The sequence below is a fragment of the Epinephelus moara genome, chromosome 3 (assembly GCF_006386435.1).
Source record: "Epinephelus moara isolate mb chromosome 3, YSFRI_EMoa_1.0, whole genome shotgun sequence".
Taxonomy (NCBI): domain Eukaryota; kingdom Metazoa; phylum Chordata; class Actinopteri; order Perciformes; family Serranidae; genus Epinephelus; species Epinephelus moara.
Genome location: NC_065508.1, coordinates 39,186,572 through 39,206,487, shown reverse-complemented (window position 1 = coordinate 39,206,487; position 19,916 = coordinate 39,186,572). Strand labels below are relative to the sequence as shown.

The following is a 19,916-nucleotide window of genomic DNA, read 5'->3' as shown; positions in this document are numbered from 1 at the left end:
ATATCGGAACACTTCTTCTTGACTTCTGACACAGTTTGAGGCAGCAGCATTTACAGCATCTGCCACCAGCTGCCACTCCCTTGCATTTTTAGCCTTAGTAATGCCCATACTGAGTCTACCAAACATTGTCTTTCTGTTATCAACCTCTCCAACCTTCTCTTGCTGTTTGCCACGCTATTTTTCATGAAGTTTCTTACTATTGAATAATTAATTCAGGGCATTTCACTGGCCATTTATAGGCACCTATGTGTGGGGCAAGACGTTCACTCACCCGCGCTAATCCAATACATATGGAACTCCGGTCATGTCATGTAAACAAACCACACACCTAGCAGCTGTGGTCTCAGAGTCCACTGAAAAGGTGGGTGAGTACATGTTTCCTTATTATTCATACATCAACAATATCAGGGGTAACTTATGGAAATCATTGTTGTAGCTTCTATACTGCATCATAACACCATCTCCACTTTGGAAAACAACCTAGCTTGCTAGCAAGTTCTGCTGAGCAAGCTAGGTCAGCTCAAAACGGCATGCCACATTGCACTGCATTGCTTGCGGGCAGTTAGGACAGTCCAATAGAAAACAATGCAATCAAACAGATTTAGTAGCTGATGCTTGCTTGTGTCACATTCAGTTAGGACAGGGTTTTAGAATATGAAACACTTTCCTATGTATTCAGTGTAAGTGCATAGAATTGTGTGTGACCAGTGAGTGTACGATTGGTGTGTGGGTACCTCCACATCAGTAGTCTGCTGGAAGTGTTGGACCAGCTCCATGGCACTACTGAGGTTATTTCTGATGGAGTCCATCGATTCTTTTTGTGCAGCTGCGATCTCCTTCACCTGAGAGCACAGCTCTGTGTGTTTGGCCTTGATGGCTCTCAGGTTCTCTAGCATCACTGCCGGGTTCTCCTGCAGGGACACACTCAATCATTGTTCAACCATCCAGCCTCAGTTGCTTTCTGATCTCTAGTTACAATGGCTTATAATTATGAAGGGTAGTTTTATGAAGTTTAGTCTCATTATTTCGAAAAGTATACAAAGAATGAAACATGACGTAACTAAATATTCCTACTTTTCATTTATGAAAATGTTCTACCCCTGATTTGTTCTGGTCCACAACCTCTAATTAATTACTGTAATATTTGTCTTGTGTTACATTATATTTCTTTATGTAAGAAAAAACTAGAAGAATCAAAATTTATACATAAGGATGAGAAATGGGGAAACCCCACAGGTGACTTGATGTGATGTGTTTCAAAACATAAATGAAAAACCTACCAACATGTTCACAATAGAGCTCGTAAGTTGCGTGTTTCCGTTTCCGGTACATGGGACCTTAAAAATCGATTTCTCATAATGTATTCCAATGGCTAGATGAAAATTATTTTCTGGTCCCGTTTGAATGGTGCCATGAATTTCACATATGCTGTTTGTGAATTTTTAATATATTTTTTCGTGCAAAGAAGGCTACAATTTAGCGGAAAGAAGTTTGATACTTTTAGGTTTTGTGCGAGAGCGCTTTGTGGACTACAGCTCTTTGCTGCTCTCGACGCGTATGATATACGTCACCACTCGCACTCGGAACATGGCTGTGTCTCTGGTACACTTCACCACCTCGAAAGAAAAACGAAAGAAAGAACAGCCGTTCTTGTTGGAATGGTGACATTCGGGTACGAAACACACCGCCATCTTGATCTGATGGCTCCGTAGATAGTGGCAGAAGACGCAGCAGCAGCACTGTGAGTTGAGAAGTGGAGGGAAAGTGTGATGACGTGACATCACATAGGCGACATGTAGTCTTTCTCATTACGTTGTTTGAAGAATCATACAATAAACTGTCAAACTCTTAACATGAAAAAATATTATTTAGACCCACTCAAAACATTTGTGTAATCCAAGGCATTTAATGACTGGGACCAGAAAATAACAATTTTCTCTCCATTGACTGCCATTCATATTTTCCAAGCCTAGAGGTCCGATGGAGGTCTACCGGAAGGGGCGTGACTTACGAGCTCTATACACTGTGTTTATATTTGAGGGTTTCAGTCAGTAAGTCAGTGACAATGGCTTTTCAGAAACAGTCAAATACTGGCCAATAATTGATTTGAACTACAGTAGCCATTTAATGTCCTGCAGCCTGCAGACAGTGTGGGATCTGTCCTGTCTTAAGTTGTGTGAAACAGTTATGAGAAATAGCAGCTGTTATTTCAGTTATCACCTCAGCAGGACATCCATTCTCTGCTGCGCTGTTGATGAAGTCCAGCTTGAGGCGCTTCTCAATGTAGTCCAGGTCTGCCTCTGACTTCAGGAACTGCAAAGACAATCAGCTTTACAATTTGGTAGTATACTGCTGAGCACAACTTTACCCTGCTTCCTATTGCTTGGAAGTAGGGCTGGGTTTTTCTGAAAGTAAAAAAATGCCAAACAGAACCTCAAAATCCACAATAATTCAATGTGCAACAGATGCATATCCAGATGGTGCATATCCAATGTCTGGAGATAAAACCATGAATTTTAAAGCAGGCAGTGGTGATGGGTCCAGCTATGGTCATCACGGTTACAGTGGTGTTTAATGAGACTGGTGGCACTTGTTACATTCTGTAAATGGTATGAGATAAGCTAATTAAGCCAGTCTTACATCACAAACTCCGGAGACTTTGTGCCATAAAGCCTGGCAGTGTAGAAATTATCTATCAGTTATTGTTTGACGCCTGATAATGCTGCCACATAGCATGTAGCACAAAGAGTAGGTTAGTAGCCAACACATGAACACATTGATGCATGTATCTGTTTTTTTATGACTCAAACTGTATACTATCTGTTTTGCCTTGTGCATTCTCAGACCACACCATGGTCCATCAAACATGTCCACTGGACCTGATACAGTCTGTGTGAAAGTAGTTGCAGCTGGTCTCTGCAGTTTTCAGATGCTTTGACAATACTATTGCACTGCTAGCTGTCTGATACAGTAGTGCAATGAAGTCAGAGCACCTGCCAACAGCTGAAGCTTCTGAGTTAGGAAACGTTTCCACTGCTTGTAACTGTTTCTGGCCAATGCCCTTTTAACATTGCACTGCTTTTCTAGCAGGGTCACCAGCAGTACAATATAAAAGGGGCACTGGACAGACAGCAGACGAGCTCAGGAGCTTAGCCAAAGGCTGGACATTCTCCTGGCTCAGTGAGTTGTGAGTGCGCCATATAAATGTGTGAAGATATCTCACTGTACAACTCTATGGTTGTCAGCCCGTCAATCGCTAAGTCCACCACTTTAGTCTAGAGTAGACCGAAATATCTCAAAAACTATTGCCATGAAATTTTGTATAGACATTCATGATCCCCAGAGGATAATCCTGGTGATTTTGCTGATCCCTAGACTTTTCCTGCCAGCCAGCAGGTCAAGGTTTTCACTTATCCAGTCAAATATCCTAACATTGACTAGATGGGTTTGGGATTGGCCCAGAATGACTTTTCCTTTAGTGCCACCATGTGGTGTGATTTTGAGTGAGGGGTCAACTGCTGGATACTATTTCATACTTTACTTTATAACAATTCAAGCACCCAGCTGGCCACCCACGTCTTCCAATGGTGATATTTGGTTGAATTTATGTTGTCAGGTGACCAAAATTCAAAGTCAGAATAAATGCCAACTAGGGGTGTGAATCACCAGACAATCCATGATACCATATTATCACAGTACTTGAGTCACAATCTAATATTATTACGATTTAAAATATATTGCGATAGGGCTGTGCGATATGACGATATATATCGTGTGACGAGAGAAAAATGTCTATCATTTATATCGTTGTGATGCAAACTGTACTTTTTACAGCAATACGGCAAGTCTGTCCATCTTTTGCACAGATCTCATTGATAAATTACTCTTCTTGGCTTTTTAATTTACGAAGCTTTTACGGCACTTACAGTAACATAACGAGTTTATATAACTCCGCTGTCTGTCTCTGCTGCGCTGCACACTCTGAGGGTTCAGCCCCGCAGAGACGCAGCGTGACGGCGACAATATTCAGACCAAATCAGGTGGTGCGGAGTACAGCCTCAGTGTTGAGTGGAGGTGTGTGGGGGTGAACATAACCGCTGTGAAACAATCAGAAAATAACGTTTTATTGATCTGATTCACCAGCTTTCTTGCTACCAGCGCTCCCTCTCTTCACTCACTCTCTAGGTTGCTTGACCACAGCTGCTCGCTCTCTCTCTCTTTTTCTCTCGTCTTCTTTAAAGGAATACTCCGATGATTTGGGAGTTATGCCCTTTCTCTATCATTTTCATATTGAGACAACATGAACGATATATTTTTTGTGTCTGTACGTCCAGTGGCTGGGTCGCAGTGATTAGCACTGTGGCTTAGCTTAGCAAATACAACTGAAGTCTATAGGGGGTCAGTAGCCTACAGTAAAAGTGAACAAATAAACGTTACAGAAACCCTGAAGCTGAGTCCTTTTTAGTCGTTTTAGAAGAAGTTTGATACACGGAACTATAGGCAGAAAATTGGGCACCTCAGATCAACTCGCCAATCCGGCTCTGTGTGTCTCAACGCTCGCAGCTTGCCGGCAAAACAGCCCAACATTCGTGGAAAATCTGGCAGTGTAAAAGGGGCTTTAGTCGCAAGGTATGGAGAACAAACCCAACATCTGCAAAACATCATAATGTTAACTTCCACACAATATGAAATTGTAACGTAGTTAAACATTTAAAATATCATCAACCTGATTTTCATTTCAACCAAATTTTAACACCTGTACAATAAGTACAACGTCCTGCTGACGTCATTTTGATGTTCGTTGCCAACAGGGTATGAACACACTACATAGTAAACCTATTTAAAATCAGTGTATTGTTAATTTGGGAAATGGTAAGTAAGATGTTGAAATCTTAAGAAAAGGCAAATGTAGGAACCTTAATCTGAGAGTACTGAGTCATACATTTTCTATCTGGTTTTCTGCTCTCTTCATACTATAGGTTGACAAATTCACTCTACTAATCACTATTCATATCGTTTGTACGCTGCGTTTAAAAATAGCCGTACAACAGTCCTCCTCTGCTTCCCATCAGATCATTACGGCGGAGTAAAGAGCATTATCGTAGACTTTTGTAAAAGCACGCTAGGAATACAAGTTTGTCTTTTTTATAGTTTTTGAAACGGCTACTATCAGGCTAAAACCACACGGAAACATGTTTGAGCTGTTCTCTGTTACCTAACGTTACCGTAATACGAGTGTCAGCGATCCACATACTGAGCTGTGGCTAACTGTGTTCATGGACTGCTAGCTTGTTGTTATGATGCTACATTAAATGGATATTTTACAAAGCGGAACAACAGCTGTGTCCATGTTTAATGGGGAGCATATTAGGCTACTACATTTTGAAGCGAGTACGAATCGGCTCTGGGAAGTATATCGTTCCGTCTGAACTGGCCTTACGCTGAATGCGATAGTCGCTGTTCTGACAGTCAGTTACACAATGAGACAGAGGCTTATAAATGAGGTTGGCACATTTACGAACAGAAACAGGCCTGCTGAATGGCGCAAAGGAGTTTGAGTTGATATGAATACAAAGAGACAACCATGAGCTGATTGCGCCTTCTGTGATAGGCATGCCTTCAGAATACCTCGTCGATAATTAATGAGCTGCTAGTTGTCTCTGGAATCTTTACACAAAGATACAATCAATGTCGGAAAACGAATATCACAGTAAATCAGATAGTTTTGCACTGTGCTTACCATCGCCTCAAGCTTTTCAACTGTTGTCTCCATGTTGAATAGTTTTCAGCCTGATGCGGGCTCTGTGATTGGCCAGCTGTCAGGAATAGAGAAAGCTGATTGGTCACCTGTGAGTCGAGAGCCTCTGTGTGTGCGCCATATTACAGCCCGTCTCTTTTTGTGGAATAGCTGCATTTTTTTCCAGAGGACTTTATTCACAAAGTAAATCATTCCATCATTAATGCTCTTTACGCTGAACTGTGTTATTGTAACCTCTCTGACTCTAACTACAGTACTACAGTGCAGGTAACGTTTGGAGTTAACAGCATATATACATACATACATACATACATACATACATATATGCAACACTTAAGTTTTTGCTCTTATTTTTCACAGGTTTAAGTTAAAGATTTAAGACTTTTCTTATCTATCTATCAATCAATCAATCAATCAATCAATCAATCAATTTTATTTATAAAGCCCAATATCACAAATAACAATTTGCCTCAGAGGGCTTTACAGCATATGACATCCCTCTGTCCTTTGGACCCTCACAGCGGATAAGGAAAAACTCTCCAAAAAACCCACTGACAGGGTGTAACCGGCAGGTTAGGTCTGCCCCGCCACTTCCGGTGTCACGGTCACGCAGCTGCAGCGAGTCTCCTCATTAGGAGCTGAACGTGAACTTTTACTCAGCTGTGCATAAATGCAGGTGGCAGCGCAGCAAAGCGGTCCTTCTCCTGCTGCTGCTCACCTGCTGTTGGTGCCGTGCTGGTACGCTGCTCGCCAGAAGGTGTACTCCCTGTTGAGGGTAGCCTATGTAGCGAAAACTGCTCTCTTTCATTATGTGTCATTGTTTATATCTTGGTTTTAAACTTGGTTGTTTCAGACGACGCTGTCCGTGTGTGTTTATATTTTATATTTTTATAGTTTCTTTTAGTATTTTAATTCATAGTATTTTATAATTATTTCTGACATTTTTAAAATCACTGAAGCCTAGTCACTGCAGTAATCTCCCTTCTTCAGTTTTATACATTTTTTTATTACTCTTGTCATGAAGTGTTTTCTCTGCTGAAGGAGATTAAAAACTCATTTTTAATTAACTCAGAACCACGTCTCTGTCTACAATCTGTGAAACTTAAGGCTCTGGCTCCTGATCTACTTTTGGAGACTTTAGGGACCACGAGTAACCCTGTGTTCTCAGAGCGCAGTGTTCTAGTGGGATAATATAGCACTATGACCTCTCTAAGATATGACGGAGCTTGACCATTTAGAGCTTTATAAGTTAACAGTAGGATTTTAAATTCAATTCTGGATTTTACAGGGAGCCAGTGCAGAGAAGCTAAAACGGGAGAAGTGTGATCTTGTTTCTTAGTTCCTGTTAGTACACATGCTGCTGCGTTCTTTATTAGCTGGAGAGTTTTTAAAGACTTACTAGAGCTACCTGATAAAAGGGTATTACAGTAATCCAGCCTAGAGGTAACAAAAGCATGGACCAATTTTTCTGCATCTTTTCGGGTCAGGATAGGCCTAATTTTCACAATATGAATGCAGATGAAAAATCGCAGTCCGTGAGGTTTGTTTTAAATGAGAATTAAAAGACAAACCTTGGTCAAATATAACTCTAGCCCCTTTTACACTGCCAGATTTTCCGCGAATGTTGGGCCGTTTTGCTGGCCAGCTGCGAGTGTTTATACACACAGAGGCGGAATGGTGAGTTGATCCGAGGCGCCCAATTTTCCGCCTCGTAGGGTAGTCATATTGGCGGAACCCTTTTAGTTTAAACAGACCAAGGCGGCCTTCCGCAACGGGAGGGGCAATTGAAGACTTGTGGGAGGAGCTGTTGATGATGCCGCTCGTGCAAGCCACTGGCGGTGGATAAACAGGAAACAGCTAATAGCAGGAATTAGCGAGCAGCTAGTAGCAAGAGGGAAACGCAAACCTGACAGACACAGTAAAGATGAGCAACTGGGGAGACAAGGCATTGCGCAGCCTCCTTGCTCTCGCAAACGAAGAGGCCATTAACCGTCAGATGATGGGGACGGTGAAGATCGGGCCAATTTCAGGCGAATCGCCGCCTGACTATCGCCACCTGACTATCGCCACCTGACTAGCTGCGGGTTCCCTCCCACGTCACTGTTTACGTCACATGCTGAGCCACACGTTTTGTTACTTGCTCACTTGCTAGAGGCCAGAGCAATGCCATCCAGAGAAACTATATCATCAGATAAAGAGTTTCTGAGGTGTTTGGGGCCAAGAACAATAACTTCAGTTTTGTCTCAATTTAACTTCAGGAAATTGGAGCTCATCCAGGTTTTTATGGCTTTAAGGCATTTTTGAAGTTTAGTTAATTGATCCATTTTTTCTGGCTTTATCAATAAATACAACTGTGTATCATCCGCATAGCAATGGAAATTTACAGTGATTTCTAATGATGTTACCTAAAGGAAGCATATATAAAGTGAACAGAATTGGTCTGAGCACAAAACCTTGTGGAACTCCAAAACATAAAACATAACAAAATTATGCTCTTAATAGATAATATTTCTCTCAAATTTTGAACTTTATCTTTATTTAGTTTTAGTCAAACAGGCACAGACAAACAAAACAAAAAACAGAGATCAAGTAGGTATAAGGGCTAAATTCATAGTCACATTTACAGTAATTGAATCCTATCATATTATGGATTGCTCAATTGATCCATTACTTCAACTCATCATCAATGTTATACAAAAACAGCCAAAACAACATATCTCCATATTGTAATAAAGACAACAAAAACATTACCCAACTCTCCCCCAAGCATTGTAGATCACATTCTAAACTCAGTGTTAATGCAGCTTTACAAACGACCTGTTGTTGCTGTTGTTCCAGTTCTAATCAGTACGTTCGTGAGTAGTGTCACTCATCAGAGGGGAAATACATACATAAGTAAATAATTGGATTGATAATTAAATAAATAAATAAGTAAACATAAAACTTAACTATTATATTCCATATGAGAATAAAAGAGAGATTTCTTTTTTTAAAATATTTTATTTATAGCACTTTTTTATACATACAGATACAGTAAATAACTTACAAGTACAGAATCGAAAAGACAGGACAATTTACAAGTCCCACCGATACCACCCACCCTCCCTCTTCCCTCCACCCACCCTCCCTCTTCCCTCCACCCACCCAAGAGACAACAGCACCACAAGGTGTTCACACAAGACAGAAAAATAATAAAATAAAAGAAATAATAATACAAAAACAAAACAAAGACAAAAAATAAGACAAGGGGAAGGCAACAAATGGTTTGCTTAGATGTTAAGATGCCACTGCTTTACAATAGTTCTAACTATACCTTTGCCAAGACAAAGGGGTGTATCTGTGAGCAGTAAACGTCCATCACATTCTAAGGCGTAACAGCACTGGGCTCCATATCTTGAGGAACTTTTGAGGGTTCCCAGACAAATCATATCTCAACTTTTCCACATGTAACATACCTGTTAGTTCACCAAGCCAAGTTTTAAACCGAGGAACAAAGTCAGATTTCCATAACTTCAGAATGTACCTTTTAGCGATCATCATACCATTCACTAGAGCAGTACGTGCATCAGTGCCCAGACATTCCAATGAGTTGGAATAGCCGAACAAGGCAGTCTCTGGGTCCGGAGATAAGTTCACATTAAAGACAGCTGAGTACCATTGAAATATAGTAGACCAGAAGTTATGGAGGTTCGGACATGACCAAAAGAGATGTGTTAGTGTACCATGAGCACCTTTTACATCTGCTACACAGGGGTGATGAGTCAGAAAATATTTTATGAAGTTTGACCTTGGAGTAGTGTAATCTGTGGACTACCTTGTATTGGATCAATTGAATCCTGGGGTTGACTGAACAAGACCTTATACCGTCCAAGGCTTTACTCCAGGTGTCATCATCAATTTGAACATTTAGTTCCTCTTCCCAGGACCGTTTTATATTATCAGTATTTGTGTCCACTTCTCCAGAGAAAATGCCTACAAAATCTGAAACCAAGTGTTTTGACTCCGGAGAGCTCAACAAGGATTTAAGCAGCGGATTATCTTTCGGTAATGTTTAAAATGATGGGATATTTTGTTTCACATAATCTCTTAATTGTAAATATCTGTAAAAATGAGTTCTGGGTAGTGAAAATTTTGATCGTAGTTGTTCAAAAGATGGGAAGAGCTTGTCTATGTAGAGGTCTTTTATAGTGATTATGCCCATTTGACTCCACTCCTTTAGAAAAGAGAGATTTCTAATCCATATTCTGATATGTCGACCATTTTATCCAGTAACTAACAAATTTATCCTTAGCTAAATTCATGGAGAAGGTCAACCTTTCCATACTATAAATATCCCTTACAATCCCCTTCCACTCCATTATTGTTGGAGGTTCTTTCATCATCCATTCCCTGGTTATGGCTTTTTTACTGGCTGCGAGTAGTATTTGAAGAAGGTATTTATCAGAAGGTTTGAGTTTGATTGGAATATTGCCTAAATATATAGTGTTAAAATCATTGTTAATCTCTGTCACTACTCCCAGCCAGTAACATTGGATTACAGCACAGTCCCAAAAAATGTGAAAATGATCAGCTGAGTGACTCATACATTGCCTCCAACAATATCCACCTTCGGGTTTATCACTTTGTAACTGTTTTATCTTAGGGGTAATAAAAAATCTAATGTTTTTCCAAATAAATTCTTTCCATTGACCTGATGTAGTTGTTTGTGTTTTGCATATATTTAGCCAATCCTCGTCTGTCAGAGTTGTATTGGCTTCTTTCTCCCATTTAGATTTGATGTACATAGTAGAATGATTTTTAGCAAGTTGTAAGCATGAATAAATTTTAGCAACCAGTTTTCTATGGAGATTGGATTTGTATGCATCTATAAATATATTAATCAGATTTGTTTCGGTGTCCAGACAGTCTCTAATGTTACTATTAAAATAATCCCTAACTTGAATTCTCTCAAATTTTGGTCACAAAATTGTTAAAACTCTAGTGATCACTTGTCTCCACCAGGTTGGGAATGAGTTACTGCCCCAAGTGAAGAAGTTCAAGTATCTTGGGATCTTGCTCTCAAGTGGGGTAGATTGGAGTGTGGGATGGATCTGTGGTTTGGTGCGGCGTCTGCAGTGATGCGGGTGCTGTGCTGGACTGTCAAAGTGAAGAGGGAGCTGGGCCAGAAGGCAAAGCTTTTAAATTACTGGTCCATTTACATCCCAACCCTCACCTATGGTCATAAGATTTGGGTAGTGACTGAAAGACTGAGATAGCAGATAAAAGTAGCCTCACAGATGGGGCGAGGAGCTCAGACATCCAAAGGGAGCTAGGAGTAGAGCCGCTGCTCCATTGCATCAAAAGGGGCCAGGTGAGGTGGTTCAGGCTCGTCCAACTGGTGGGAGGCCCCGGGGCTGACCCAGACCATGCTGGAGGGATCATATGTCTCGTCTGGCCTGGGAACACCTCAGGATCCCCCAAGAGGAGCTGAAAAGTGGTGCTGGGGAGAGGGGAGTACTTTGCTCAGCCTGCTGCCTCAGTGATCTGGCCCCAGATAAGCAGATGAAGATGGATGGATGGATGGATGGATGGATGGATGGACTGACAGTGAGCACTTCTCCTTTTTCAACATAATAATTCATCCACCTGACATGTGTGACATGTCAAAATGCTGATGAAACAGCATCATTACTACACACGTGTGCCTTGGGATGTTCACAATGAAGCTGGATGGATGTACTGCCAAATTCTTTGAAACAACATTTGAGACATCTTATGGTAGTGAAAAGAACATTCAGTCCACAGGCAGCAGCTCTGGTGGACATCACTACAGTCAGCATGCCAGTGGCACGCTCCATCTGTGTCACTTTGTTGTGTGATCAAACTGCGCATTTTAGAGTGGCCTTTTACTGTGACAATCCCAAGGCACACCTGTGCATTAATGATGCTGTTTAATCAGCATCTCGATATACCACACCTGTCAGGTAGATGAATTATACTGGAATAGCAGAAATGCTCACTGACACATATTTTACCAAATTTACAACCAAAATTTGAGAGATGTTGATGTTGAAACCTGTGAAAAACACAGGCAGTTGCTGCGTTAATGCAATGTTGTCAGAATTGGAAGAACAGGAAAACCTGTCTTTACTCTAACTTATGAATGTTCACATATATTTCTTTAAGAATTATGAGGGAGAGAGATGGTGAATGGCATCCAACAAAGATCTGCTGTCAGACATGAACTGGGAGGTTGTGGATTATGGTCGGTGCCTTTAATTGCTTGGAAACCAGGAAGTCTAAAATGACAAGGAAAACTATTGAAACTTTTCAGTCACTTTTCACTCCTCACACACACGCGTTTAGATGTTCCCACATGCCTTGTTTCTGTCCAACTTTAAATATCCAACCAGTAGGGGCCACTATTTTTGAGCCCTAACCTTTAATTCATTTGTAGTTCACTGTCAGACATTCATACTGCCAGGAAAAAGGAAGGCTTCATACTACATCAGCCTACACTTTCCCTTTTTACACTTAACTGTTTCTTCCCTACTTAAAATCCTTCAGACACATATATCATCCCACTCTCCTGGTACTCACAGTTTATAACTGTTACTGCACAATGTTGTGATCCAAAGACACAGGAACTACTGTGTTCAGCAATGTTAAATCAGTGTTTTTCCCAATGGAGTCTGGCTTTGAAGAGAGTGCTATAATGGCTTCACTTCTCTGTTGAAAATTACTGTCTGACATTAAGGTGAGGCAATGACAATACTCTAAATATAGCCTACACTTTAAATGATGTTGATTTTTAGTTGGGACATTTTTAGGTGACTGAAATCTGTTTTGTTGCTGAACCCTCCACAGCAGTACATCTCTTAGCTTCCATTTCAGACTCCAGCCTGCTTCTCCAAACTGGGGGCTTTCTAAATGACATCTAGTACACTGACCATAAATAAGTACTCCATACAATCCCACTTCATACAAAATCTGAAAGGAAGGCCTTGGCCCCCTTTTTCCCTGTCTACATACAAGTTCTTATGGCTAACCCTTCTTATTATTCAATATGAATTATACAAATATTGTTATCAACCTCTTTAAGGGGAGGGTAATAGCTGCCTTGAGGAAAGTGATCCTTGTAAGGATAGACTCACAAGTCAATCTCTAAGTGTCTTTCCACTGTCACTTACTGCAGGTGCGTGTTGGTGCAATGAATTGACGCGCGACAGGCTTGGCTCTCACAAACAATGTCCAGACGTTCCCGTTGCTTTGCTCCATTTATTTCTTACATATTACATACTCCATTCTACATTTAAGCGCAAGAAGGTACAGCACCTTGTTTTGTAGCAATTTGGTAGCCTATTATATAATACTGCTCCTGTCTGCAGACACCTCAGCCGTGCCTCAGCCACCATCAAAAAAACTGTTTGCCTCTACACACACACCTGGCCCCATTAACCTGGCTGAATAAATGAACTTCCACCGGAAGTTGCCACTTACAGCGACTTTATTTAAAACTTTTAACGCAGTCGGACTATGTGTACCAGCACAAGAGTTCAGCGAGCCACCGAAGGACCGCCCTGCTGATTTACTATTGGTTCTGCAACGTAGGGAGTTTTTTTTAAACTCTGAAGTTGTATCCGCCCATCTAAACACAAAATCAGGGAGAAAAACATCAGTCTTTAGTTAAGCAAAGCGTCTAAAGACTGTGTTACAGCCATTTATCTACGTGTGTTTTTTGTTGTAAAACATTTTGTGGAGAAGCAGCACTTCTCCACAGGTAGGGGAAATGGACAGAACACCTGCCGTTTCCTCTGGTGTGTTAAACACACTTTAGAAAGGAGTGTCCCCAGACTATCAGAAGGCGGAGATCTCTGATTGTCTGGTGGGGAGACTATTGTAAGGACAGTCATTTGGCCTTGTTCTTAAATGTTTTATTGTCATGATACCAAAACCAACTATGTGTTAATGTATTGCTAAGTACTTTCTGTCTTCTCTACCCTGTTTGTGACTCTCATATTGTTGTCAAGACAGCATATTGTTGGCACCATGACAAAAGTTCTTGCTCAGTTTCTCGTTAAAATGATGGTATTTCCACTGAAGTCTTACCCTGATTCTTTAAGAATAGCTCACAAATATCATTTTTTAGGTTCAGTCATTTCCTTAAACCTCTGGTCATTGTAGTTTTTATTAAACGTTTGTCAAACAGGAGGAAATGGTGCATTTGTTGGGGACTATTTTCACCAGCAGATCAATACCAGTTTGGTGCTCTAGTGAGTATTTGTGGCAACAGGATGGTGTAAATGGGACTGAGTAAAAATAAATTGGCTCATTGATGTTTTGTTTTTTTTATTGTTTCTCCTCTTTCCTTGTGATAAGACACATTCTCAGGATACTTATCTTGTATTATAAAAATCTATATTTTAGTTAAATATAATTAGCTCCCAGTAAAACTGTATTACCATTTTGTTTTAGTCCCCATTCCTACTGTAACATCAAATCACCATCAAACCTCCATGGTCACTGCTGACATTGTGAAACTAAACACAGGTCACATATTAGCCCTTTTTACGGCCTCTAGTGTGACATACTACATATGTCGGCAGTGCTTTATAAACAATAATGGTATAACATGTCAATAACAATGATAGACTGTCTCTGTTATATGGTGGCTGATCTTGTCCTCTGCTCAGAGGGTATTCTGAATCTCATTGGTTTCCCAATTTGTGGTAATTTTTGGCTGCTGTTCTTCCCTACTTGAGTTAGCTACTTTTTAAATTTCCCGCAGTGGGTTGCATACATAACACAGTGAAAACATCACACCTGTCCATATTTATACAGACACTGTTTCGGTGCTGTTACTACCTCCCATGAAGGCTTAATGGTGAGACAACTCTGTCACCCCATTCCACGATCATGCATCATATACAGCACGGTGAGGCGGCATAATGGCGCAATATTACCACCTTGAACAGTAGGGGTGAGGAAAAAAATTCAATAAAGCAGAGTGGCAATATCATTTCGTCACACAGTGCCAAGTATCGATTTATTATTATATAAATTATCAATATTACAAATGCAAATTAAACTTTAGGTAGCCTGCTAGAATAATTTAATCAATTACTTTTTCAGTCCACTAGATACATTTTACTGCTGCAAAAAATGGCTGAAGTGACTGAAAACCTTCTGTTATTAGATAAAACAGATGTTGACAAAGTTTTCCTTTGGGGGCATAATTTACTAAAAATGGTGTTATATCACAACATATTTAAAATTACAATAATACTGTATTGTGACGTATCGAGATAATATCTATTGTGGATCCTCTGGTGATTCCCACCCCTACTGAACAGGCAGTATAAAAGGGGCTAATGATTTGCAAATCAACTTCAACTAGGATGAAGTTTGATTTGAGTTTAATGTTGGATTAATTTAAAGGATCATTATTGGTTGAAACCCTTTGATATGGACATCCTCAGAAGAAAAACAAGAATCCAGTACAAGCTACTGTAAGTGAGCTATATTTGCACAAACAGAATTTATTTGGCCATATGGAAGACATATTCACATGGATTCAGGAGGTGTTTGACTTGTAAATGAAACCAAGCTTTTTCACCTACCACAAGTCACCGTAGAAAATAGAGTAGACATATTTACAGAAATTCTTGATGACTTCAGAAAATACAGTGCTGTTTTGTGAAGCTTTTTTTTTACAAACACATTAATGATATTCTAATATTACAAGCATGAAAACAGCTACCCTACCAAACCTTTCATGTAAAAAGGCCAGTCCATTGAACAGTGCAAAAAAATCTCACAAAACAAAATCAGTTCAAATATGAACAGAAACCGTAGCTAGACCAAAGTATTTCACTGGGGTTAAAGTTTCGATGATACCATAGCGCACCAAACTGCACTGAGAACATACTGAAACTGTGTACAGTCAGGTTGGAGAGTTTTGTGAACACACCATCATTGTGGTCACATATAAAAATGATTCCTGTGCAGATATTTGAAGGAGAGATCAATGGTTGTTATGTTACTGTAAGATTAAGGATGTGGTTTAGGACTACTATTCCCATTTTCATCATGCAAGACATCAATGAGGACTTGTGAGTATATCCATCACTGAAGGTCGTCGTTAACAGCTGTCTGAGGCTGCATCTCAGGAAGCTCCAGCTTCTCACACTCTGTCAGCTTCAGGGTTAAGTGCTGGGCAATCTCATTAGGATCAGTGTAGAGTGCAGCAGGAACATTCTGAAGGTGACAGTTGAAATACAGTCTATCATCAGAGTTACACACATTCTGCTAATAAAGGCTTTACTAAATCTAGTGATGACATACATAAGGATGCATTATTGACGATGTTAAACACAGTCAGTTTTATTCAAATACAAAGTGATATAGATTTTTTTAATGCAAATACTGCAACAGAGGCAGGATTTATGCAAGTGTCTATGATATGAGTTTTAATTTTTGTAAATTTTAATGAATATTGAGTGTATGTGAATATATGGCAATGGTGGGATTATTTTAAAATGCAAAACATTGGCAATATATAAATAATGATGGTGATGTAGTGAGTTTTTACATTGTGGTGATAAGCATGTATTTTTATGTCAATTTATAGCAGCATGGGAAGTATTGTTCATTTTGTTAATGTTATCATTAATAAAACTGTTATCAAATGTATTTGTCAACAACTTATTTTTCCATGAGAGAGATGACAAAATAGGCTTTATGTAGGAAAACAGAGACTAAATCACATCATATCACTGAGCTTGGCCACTTAATTAGGCACACCTGTAAAATCTGTAAAGCAATAAATTCTACCTTTACACAGATAATAATCCCCCCAGAGATAATCATTGTAGCCTATTTTCGGTCCCACTTCTTTTGACTTAAGACACTAACTTTGATGAAATTATCAAACTACTTTCATACTAAACCCAACAAATTTGTTTGGAGAATGTAAATGTATTTGACCTGGTCTGTGCAAACATACATGACAAGAAGTTATTTAGCGGGCCCAAAAAGTAAACATTTGGTTTTAGGAGCTTGCAGGCAGAACTAAATGGCATGAAAGGAAGCACCTTACCCTCTTGTTACCCTTCAGATTTAATTCAGGGCAAAAAAAACAAAAAAAACCTTACAAATAAAGGTTAGCTATTTTGGCTAATTTCTTTGTACTTTAGATTAGTATATTAACTCTGAGTGTGACTGCCAAAGACACCGGAGTCGTTTTCGGATCATTGAGGGCCTGTATCCACATAGCTTTTTTTCTCAGACAGCACCTGCCGCTGCAGTATGAAACGCAGATGGGCAGCATCAGTTAGTAACGCAGCCGCACAGTACCTGTCGCAACGGTATGTCACAACGCTATGTTGTAAATCAATTCATAACACGAGGGGCATACCACACTAATCAAGCTCCCATCTCCTTTGCTGTTTGTTTGGCTAGTCTAAAGAAAACACTGCATGCATTCTGGTTTCATTCTATTGTTCAATTATCCATCTTTATTATTTTCATTTACTTATATATTGTCTCACGCACTTAAATCCACAGGTCAAAGCTGTTCATTTGTGCTTGTTGACTGGGATAAACCAGCTTACCTGCTGTAACTGTAACATTCTGAAGGGTTAGGTACATTAACTAACTAACTCAGGACTAAGTGGTGCAAGCCCCCAGTCCCACTGGTGCTTTACTCCTACTCAATCCTTCTGTCCCAATAACAGCATTTTATTCATTTACGTGTTACCTAAAAACATCTGGTGGCAATTAGGACGGTATTTATAAATGTCTGGTGGTACTTAGAGTGGCATCTTCGATGCTTCAAATGAAAATGAGGTGACTTGTGGCCCCTTTGGCTTTCCATACAATGATATGATATGCTGCTAGACAGCATCTGTTTGAAAAGCTGCCAGTAATGATGTAATATAAGGAGCTAGAAAGTCCCTGTAGGGCGGCCAACAAACCCCGGACTTTCACCCAAGAGCCTTGTGTTTGCTTCCTGTATGAATGAGAGCCAAACCATGTTTTTTCTCAACCTAACCACATGCTTTTGTTGCACAAGAAAATAAACCTAAATACGAGGTGCTTTACCGACGTAAATTTATTTTGAAAAAGACTGTGTGCATCTAATGAGCAGAAACTGTACAATTCCTGTGAAAATAAATGTGTATTTTGAAAAGACACAATGCATGTAACAGGTATACATTGATACACCATCCCAGTTCATCAACAATAAAGGGTGGGTTGAGATGAGAACAGGTTGCAAACAAGTTGGAAAAGCACATTTGAGGGAGCAGATCAGCCGTACACTGAATGCTGATGGTGAATGTTGTGCAGTTATCACATACTGCTGTAAGTCAACCCCATTAACAGAGAGTAACTTTAGCTACCTCACAAAAACAAAAGAATTGACGTGCTCGACTCACCGTTTGAAAAATCACAGGGTGCCGACCCAAAACTCACAAACTAAATAAATCCAAATGTCAGCACTCACAAATATCATATATATCAGTCTTTTAATAACGCACAGCAGTATCACAAACGGACGGGTTTCAGCACTTGGCTTTCCTCAGCGTTAATGCACAAACTTTAGCTACCTAGCTAACATTAATGTCAAGATATTGTTGTTGTGAAAACAGTATCCATATGTAGCTCCCCAGCTCCCTGCCTCCTTGTTTCCGCTAAAGACAAACACTATGTGGACACACATCCTGAGGGCTGACTGCTAGGTTTAAATAGTTAGAGAAGGTTGTGCCTTTTAAGCAAACTAAAGGTCTAGTGTGCAGGATGGCCCTATCCTATCATCCCCCTCTGTGTGTAGACATAAACTGCTCATTCTAAGGTAACAAAAACACAACCATTTCTTATTTTTAGGTGATTATAAAGTAATAAAAACATAGTTATGAATGGTAAATATAATTTCTGCCTACAGATGCCACTAAACTATAACTTGTTGACTGACATCAGCCTATTGGAAAATAAAATGACTTTCACAGATGGCAGTGGCTGGTGTTTTTCTGTTGTGTCACATCAATTTTGCACAGGCTACAAAGCAGGCTCAAAACTGATCGCCACAAACTTAAAGTAATGAGCAGGTACAAGAAGAATAAAATGACTGCTGTGAAAATAGGCTCTGTGATCTCACTGTTGTGTGAAGAGATAGCTAGAAGCAGCCAGTGTACCCTTGTCCCCAGGACAATATAAAACAATTTTGTGACAAACAGAGATCTTCCCCTTTGTGACGAGAGGATACATTAAAGTAACTATTGTTTCTTCAGAGGACGCACCCTACTGTTTCCCTGATAATGCTACACTGTGAACAACGAATCTGTGTTAAAATCAGCGGGAGGAAAGCTAGTTAACGTTAGCTCTAAGCAGCCGGTGGCCACAACTAACGAAGCAGGTACAGCTGCAGCTGTTGCAGCTACCTGACTCGCCCACCACATCTACACATCAGTCCACAATCAGCCCCCTTCGCTCCTTGGCCTGGAAGTAGAAGCCCCAACAAAAATTCTAAGTCAGCGATTAGCTAGGTATGTAGTATTTGGTAAAGAGAGAGGTGGTTAGGGTTAGAGTTAGGGTAATAGGATGGGTTATATCTTGTCACTTTTAAAGTAAATCACATCTTCATGTGTAATGGATTATAAAGTGAATTATTGCTACATATGCCCTTCATTTATTCACTAGAGTGTAGCATTGTAGCAGGGTTCAGATAACTGTCACAATAATGGGTTTGTTTTCTATTAGTGGTGGGCATGGTTTGTTGGGGCCTGTCCTGTATGCTACAAACGGAATGTGTCTGCAGCTACACAGCTCCCGAACTAACGGCTCATGGAGTTTGCCTAGAGTTACATTATGATTGATTCAAACTCTACTCAGTAAAAATGACTACTAAGCAAAGGTAATTGTAATGTTCTCATGATGTGTTCAATGGAATCTTGTAAAATGAAACTTGAATAAATACAGCTGTTTGCAGGAAAGATTTGTTTTCACATCAATAAAAAAAATAGCATAAAATTATGTAATATATATATATATATATATATATATATATATACACACACACACATATATATATACAGTGGTGTGAAAAAGTGTTTGCCCCCTTCCTGATTTCTTACTTTTTTGCATGTTTTCCACACTTAAATGTTTCAGATCATCAAACAAA

The 19,916-nt window shown here is 39.8% G+C and overlaps 2 protein-coding genes across 2 annotated transcripts in view; both read right to left on the bottom strand.

Moving 5' to 3' along the window:
* ska2 (spindle and kinetochore associated complex subunit 2) overlaps positions 1 to 19,916 on the bottom strand; it is a 245,973-nt gene that overhangs the window by 14,209 nt on the left and 211,848 nt on the right. The window contains exons 2-4 of the mRNA XM_050036264.1: positions 5,741 to 5,780; positions 2,221 to 2,313; positions 735 to 911 (exon numbers count right to left, since the gene is read on the bottom strand). Of these exons, the coding sequence (XP_049892221.1) occupies positions 735 to 911; positions 2,221 to 2,313; positions 5,741 to 5,773 (303 nt within the window). The 5' untranslated portion in view covers positions 5,774 to 5,780. The remainder of the gene's footprint in view (positions 1 to 734; positions 912 to 2,220; positions 2,314 to 5,740; positions 5,781 to 19,916) is intronic.
* The window catches only part of tiprl (TIP41, TOR signaling pathway regulator-like (S. cerevisiae)), an 18,889-nt gene continuing 14,215 nt past the window's right edge, over positions 15,243 to 19,916 (bottom strand). Inside the window, exon 8 of the mRNA XM_050036227.1 lies at positions 15,243 to 15,994. Coding sequence (XP_049892184.1) covers positions 15,863 to 15,994 — 132 coding nt within the window. The 3' untranslated portion in view covers positions 15,243 to 15,862. The remainder of the gene's footprint in view (positions 15,995 to 19,916) is intronic.